Consider the following 6,750-nt stretch of genomic DNA (forward strand, 5'->3'; position numbering starts at 1 on the left):
CTTGCCATATTTATTCTGGAAATTATGTGCTCTCTTTAACTCTTGAAATCCTCTATTTCTATCTTTAATTACTTCCTTAGTCTTTCAACCGGCACGGTACTATTTTATTTAATGTTTTAGGATTTAGGGTTTTCTGACACTGCTTTGTTGTGCCAACGGAACATCAGATTACACAATGGTGTTATAATTTAGAGAATGCTGTGCTTCAGATGGTGCGGTCAGCCAATTACTAGACAATCTCTCTCACTGGCTCACATCAGCAGGCTCCTGCTGTGTCATATAGGCCCAAAATGTTTGCTGGGCATGGAGGAAATTTACTGCAGGATTACTCACAGATGACACAGCTTTGACTAAAAATATGTAAAGATCTGGAGAAACTAAACAAAAAATCCTGTAAAAGGGATAGGGGTGATAAAGGTTAAAATAGGGTTGACCAAGAGGCAGTTGTACATATCTAAGATAAAGGGGCACTTTGAAGTGGCCCATGAGGTAGCGTGGCTGGTTCCAGCCTGCATGCCTCCTTTAACTGCTGGTTTACAGCTGCTTTCACCTATACAGTAGGCCCTTCTATATTTCTTCTGGAAACATTTGAAGCCAGAAATAGGCACTACACACAGGTTTTTAATCCACGTATATGGAAAAATCTCTTACATCCTTGTCAGTGGTGTAACATTCATTATAATGCAAAATATAATTAAGAGAGGGAGACATTATAAATATAGGCTATAATATGAGACAAGGATCACTGGGCACAGGATAGGACTTCAGGGAAATCAGAAGGGGCTTGGTAGGTTAATATGGATAGGATTAGGAATTTGTTTTTCTTTGTTCCTTCATATAGGTCGTTGAAGAAATAGATCACGAAGTGAGACTAATCTATGGTCAAAATTCCGTGATTGTACATCCTCCGACCCAATAGGTGGCGGTATGCAACTTTTAAAGTTGGTTTGCAATCCACCAATAAGTCCACAGAAGCAGAAGACGAAGTAGAAGCAAAATGGCTAACGATGCTAACTCCCCCCAAAAGAATACGGTTGATTGCCAACCGCCATTAAAACACATACAAGAAGAGGAAAACGAAACCATACCGACACACACAAAAATAAAGGAGGTATGTCGAGTATGTGAGAAGCCTTTTACTGTTAAAAAAGACAAACATAATTTGATTATCGGTGCCCAAGAGGTGAAGCCTCCTTATACTTTGGCTCTGGAGGAGCTCACTGGGCTTGTCGTTGAAACCACAGACGACCTAATAGCTGTATGTGGAGCTTGCAGAAATTTATTAAACCGATACCACAGAAGCTCATGTGAAGCAGAAAGGATCGGTACATTGGTTAAGTCAATGTCAGTGGCGCATACCAAAACAACTGCGACTGGTGGCCGAGCCAGAAAACGGATATCAACTCCGACTGATGGCCGTGTGGGAAAACGGATCCGCATCGAAAGTCTTGTGAGACGTCTGGGCTTCCCTAAGGTGCGTTCACATTCAAGTCTTTGTGGCCCTGCAACTGTTGTAAATTTAGATTCTATCCATAGGCTAAATGCAAGACTCATACTGTGCTGCCATTGGTGATTAAACGCATGTCCATGGCTTACGTAAACCAGCAATAAAGTTGTTTTCTATGACAACTTTTCTGCGACTTGCCTAATATAAAAGCTGTAAAAGCAGATATTAAAGTGGCTGTTTCGAGTCACCTCTTTGCCTAACGTTGCATGCATATACTTTTAATGTGATTGCATGCAAAAATATGGGAGGCAGATAACTATGGAAGCTGCACAGATCAAAATGGAATACTTCACTTCCACACAGATTCCAGTCACATGCATACACAAACATGCTCCCCGTCTCTGGAATTCATTACCACTCCAACTTAGAAACATTGATTCATTACCCCATTTCAAATTACTTTGATTTATTACTCAAAACACATTTGTTTGAAACTGCCTATTCCATTTGAATGTCTATTGCTCTGCCTTTTTCTAATGTTTTTGTTGTGTAGTAATTTGCTTTGCTGCTTTTAAAATCTATTTTGTATGAATACCCTGTACGGTGTCCTTGAGTACTTAGAAAGGCTCCTTTAAATAAAAAGTAATTATTATTATTATTGTATATGAAAACCTGTTAAATTACGTTGGTACATGGAAATTATGGAAGCAACCCATTTCACAACACGTTTGTGATTAAATCGCTTCTAGACTATACAGTGCTGTACCAAATGGTCTGCCAAAGCCAGCAAAACCATTGCCATTCAAAATGGAATGCCATGGATATTGGTATCAGCAGTCAAGACCAAGTTGAAATGTGTTACTTGTCTTTCATTTTCTCTACTGTAGTCTTCTGGCTGTAGTCCAAAACCTGAGCCTCAGTCCCAGCCTCTACCTCAGCCAACGGCCTTGTCGTCTGATGATGGAGCAGTGAGGAAGACTCTTGTCACCATGGCCCCAGCAGTACTGCATTCCCAGCCAGTTCTGGTTCGTTAACTTCACTTTAAAATCAACCCTAACCTCACCCAAATCAGTTGGCGGTGTTTGGCTTAGTGCAGTAAAGCGTTATGCATTTCTTCTTAAAGATTGTACCCGCTCAACAAAGTTACATAGTGCAAAGTGAGTAATGAGAGAGGCACCATTCTCCTCATTTCAAGTCAGTGTTGCTTTAATTGTCAAATGTAAGTTTGAAATCATGGAAGCGAACAGCTTCACAATACATTGTAGTGAAATGCAATATATTTTGTTGTCTGTCATCTTCTCTACTGTAGTCTGCCGTCTGTAGTCAGAAGCCTGGACCGCAGACTCTACCTCAGCCAACAGCCCTGTCGTCTGATGATGGATCAGTGAGGAAGACTCTTGTAAATAAAGCCCCAGCAGTACTGCATTCACAGCCAGTTCTGGTTTGTTAACAAATCAACTATTTGTCATGATCTCTCACCACCAAGTCAGTTGAAGACACAGCCCAACTTATCTTATGGGTAAGATTAGCAAGCAGCTAAAGACACAGGCTAACTTAGCTCACCTGTAACATTAGGAAGCACCTAAAGAAACAGCCTTACTTAGTTTACCGGTAACATTAGCTAGCAGGTAAAACCACAGCTTCACTTGGTTTTCCGGTAAAATTAGCAATCAGCTAAAGACACAGCCTAACTTTGTTTACGGATAACATTAGCAAGCACGTAAAGAAACAGCCCAACTTATTTTACCAGTAACATTAGCAAGCAGCTAAAGACAAAGCCTTACTTAGCTTACCAGTAACATTAGCAAGCAGCTAAAGATACAGCCTAAACTAGCTTGTGGATATCATTAACAAGCAGCTAAAGACACAGCCTAACTTAGCTTACCGGTAACATTAGCACGCATCTAAAGACGCAGTCTAACCTAGCTTATGGGTAAATGTAAATGTAAATGTGCTGTATTTATATAGATGCGCAACATCGGGGGCAACTCAGGGTTCAGTGTCTTGCCCAAGGTCACTTCGACATGGGACTGCAGGGCCAGGGATTGAACCCCTGACCTTCCGATTGGCACAGATTGACATACGCAGCCTAACGTAGCTCACACACTAACATTAGCAAGCAACTAATGACACAGCCTAACTTAGCTTACGGTTAACATTAGCAAGCTTGCATGCATACAGTAAATCTATGTTGGTATATGGAAAAAATAGTTTAACAACACATGTAGAAAGAAAATTGTGCTAATTGTTATTCTCGAATTGCTACTAGACCATCTCAGTCTGCAGTCCCTGGCAGGTTGGGTTGGAATAGAAAACAAAAAAGAAGCAAATAAACACAAAGGAAACAAGCACATACAAAGCTTTGAAGCACTTACATTGAGGAAAATAAGTATTTGAACACCCTGTTATTTTGCTAATTCTCCCACTTAGAAATCATGGAGGGGTATGAAATGTTCCTCGTAGTTGCATGTCCACTGTGAGAGACATAATCTAAAAAAGAAAATCCAGTAATCACATGATTTTTAACTATTTATTTGTATGACACACCTGCAAATCAGTATTTGAACACCTGAGAAAATAAATGTTAATACTTGGTATGACAGCCTTTGTTTGGAGTAACAGAGGTCAAACGTTTCCTGTAGTTTTTCACCAGGTTTGCACACACTGCAGAAGGGATTTTGGCCCACTCCTCCACAGAGGTCTTCTCTAGATCATTCAGGTTTCTGGGCTATCGCTGAGAAACAGAGTTTGAGCTCTCTCCAAAGATTCCCTATTGGGTTTAGTTCTGGAGACTGACTAGGCCACGCCAGAACCTTGATATGCTTCTTCCAGAGCCACTCCTTAGTTATCCTGGCTGTGTGCTTCGGGTCATTGTCATGTTGGAAGACCCAGCCTTGACCCATCTTCAAGGCTCTAACTTAGGTAAGGAGGTTGTTCCCCAAAATCTCGCAATACATGGCCCCGGTCATCCTCTCCTTAATACAGTGCAGTCGCCCTCTCCCATGTGTAGAAAAACTCCCCCAAATCATTATGCTACCACCCTCATGCTTCACATTAGGGATGGTGTTCTTGGGATGGTACTCATCATTCTTCTTCCTCCAAACACGGTTAGTGGAATTATGACCAAAAAGTCCTATTTTGGTCTCATCTGACCACATGACTTTCTCCCATGACTCCTCTGGGTCATCCAAATGGTCATTGGCAAACTTAAGACGGCCTTGACATGTGCTGGTTTAAGCAGGGGAACCTGCTTCTGGGTGGATATCTCACCTTTCTTAGGATCATTGGGACCCCACGAGGGGAGATCTTGCATGGAGCCCAAGTCCAAGGGAGATTGACAGTCATTTTTAGACAGTGGACCTTTTTCACCATGCCGCTCGGCAATTTCCCCGTAGCCCTTTCCAGCCTTGTACAGGTGTACAATTTTGTCTCTAGTGTCTTTGGACAGCTCTTTGGTCTTGGCCATGTTAGTATTTGGATTATTACTGATTGTATAGGGTGGACAGGTGTCTTTATGCAGCTAACGACCTCAAACAGGTGCATCTTGTTTAGGATAATAAATGGAGTGGAGGTGGACATTTTGAAGGCAGACTAACAGGTCTTTGAGGGTCAGAATTCTAGCTGATAGACAGGTGTTCAAATACTTATTTGCTGCTGTATCATACAAATAAATAGTTAAAAAATCATACACTTTTATTTCTGGATTTATTTTTAGATTATGTCTCTCACAGTGGACATGCACCTACGATGACAATTTCAGACCCCTCCATGATTTCTAAGAACTTGCAAAACAGCAGTGTTTTCAAATACTTATTTTCCTCACTGTAAGCATGGATACCAAATGTGTTACAAATTTTTCGTCTTTTAACTTCTCTACTGTAGTTTGCTGTCTGTAATCTGAAACCTGGGCCACAGCTTCAGTCACAGCAGCATCCTCAGTCACAGCTTCTGCCACAGCAACAGCTTCAGTTACAGCCACAGCTTCAGAGACGGCCTCAGCCACAGCTTCAGAGACGGCCACAGCTTCAGTCACAGACACAGCCACAGCTTCAGCCCCGGCCTCTACCTCAGCTTCAGTCCCGGCCTCTACCTAAGCCAAATAGCCTGTCATCTGATGACAGCGCAGCGAGGAAGACTCTAGTCATCACACCCCCAGCACTGCATTCACAGCTGGCTCCGGTTTGTTAACTTCACTTGAACATTGACCCGCACACCCCCATGTCAGTGGAAATACCAATAATTCCCATCACTTACATCCCTCTGCCTATGCTAAAGTTTTTCTTTTGTAAACTGTAGGCAGCTGTGAGCCAGACAGCAAGAAATCCAGCTGTTGAGATAAGTTATAGCAGGCCCCAGCCTCAATCGGAGTCCCAGCATGCACCTCAGCCAATTGTTGAGGCTTCTAATGATGATGCAGTGAAGAACAAACCTGCAACTACAGTTCCAGTAGTTTGGTCTGCAGATTCAGTTAAAGTGAGCAAACTGTTTCACCACACATGTAGAAATCTTGCCAAGAAATGTGCTAATGATTATTTTTATATGGCTACTAGACCATCCTAGTTCAAAATGAAATGCCATGGAAATTGGTGTCTGAAGTTAAAGCCAAGTTAAAATGTGTTAATATTTCTTGTCCGTCTGTACTGTAGTCTGCAGTCTCAAACCTTGGTCTCAGGTGCAGTATGTATGTGTTTGAGTATGGCATATCCTGAAAGCATCATACTGTAACCAGGCATTGACGTTACATAGCTGCCCCTGGATCATTGTAAAATGGCATTATCTGGGTCCCCTGAAAAAATGTAAATGCTAGAATTAAAATGAGAAACACGTTTCCCAACAGTTTTTAATAGAATAAATCAGACTTGGAAACATTTGCTGCCACTTTCATATTTACTGCATCCTCATCTCCCCTTGTAAAAAAAATGACAGAAGATCAAATTGTACAAACACCAATAATAACTGTCAATTACTGCTTATGCCTATGCTAAAGTTCTTTTTTGTAAACTGTAGGAAGCTGTGAGCCAGACGGCAAGAAACCCAGCTGTTGAGACAAGCTGTAGCAAGCCACAACCCCAATCCCAGCATGCATCGAGCATTGAGTCCCAGCATGCAACTCAGCCAACTGTTCAGGCTTCTAGTAATGAAGTCATAAAGAAGAAACCTGCAACTACAGTTCCAGTAGTTTGGTCTGCAGATTCAGTTAAGGTGAGCAAACAATTTCACCACAAATGTCTTGCAGAGAATCTTGTCAAAGGTCACTCACTGAAAGTAGTGGACAGAATCAGCATGCCTGTAAATGACAAAAA

The 6,750-nt window shown here is 41.7% G+C and overlaps 1 protein-coding gene and 1 long non-coding RNA gene across 11 annotated transcripts in view; one reads left to right on the plus strand and one right to left on the minus strand.

The window, feature by feature from the left end:
• The first annotated feature begins 950 nt into the window (after positions 1-950).
• Positions 951-6,750, plus strand: part of LOC117957693 (flocculation protein FLO11-like) — a 16,337-nt gene continuing 10,537 nt past the window's right edge. For 4 of the 10 annotated variants that reach the window (XM_034893618.1, XM_034893619.1, XM_034893620.1 and 1 more), the window contains exons 1-6: positions 951-1,474; positions 2,335-2,472; positions 2,757-2,888; positions 5,330-5,626; positions 5,744-5,920; positions 6,455-6,649. In XM_034893618.1, the coding sequence (XP_034749509.1) occupies positions 998-1,474; positions 2,335-2,472; positions 2,757-2,888; positions 5,330-5,626; positions 5,744-5,920; positions 6,455-6,649 (1,416 nt within the window). In that variant the 5' untranslated portion in view covers positions 951-997. The remainder of the gene's footprint in view (positions 1,475-2,334; positions 2,473-2,756; positions 2,889-5,329; positions 5,627-5,743; positions 5,921-6,454; positions 6,650-6,750) is intronic. The other 6 variants (XM_034893626.1, XM_034893625.1, XM_034893621.1 and 3 more) reach the window with 6 other exon arrangements.
• LOC117957738 overlaps positions 6,310-6,750 on the minus strand; it is a 2,467-nt gene continuing 2,026 nt past the window's right edge. The window contains exon 2 of the long non-coding RNA XR_004659579.1: positions 6,310-6,344. This is a non-coding gene — a long non-coding RNA (uncharacterized LOC117957738). The remainder of the gene's footprint in view (positions 6,345-6,750) is intronic.

This window comes from Etheostoma cragini, chromosome 15 (assembly GCF_013103735.1).
Source record: "Etheostoma cragini isolate CJK2018 chromosome 15, CSU_Ecrag_1.0, whole genome shotgun sequence".
In the NCBI taxonomy this organism is placed as follows: domain Eukaryota; kingdom Metazoa; phylum Chordata; class Actinopteri; order Perciformes; family Percidae; genus Etheostoma; species Etheostoma cragini.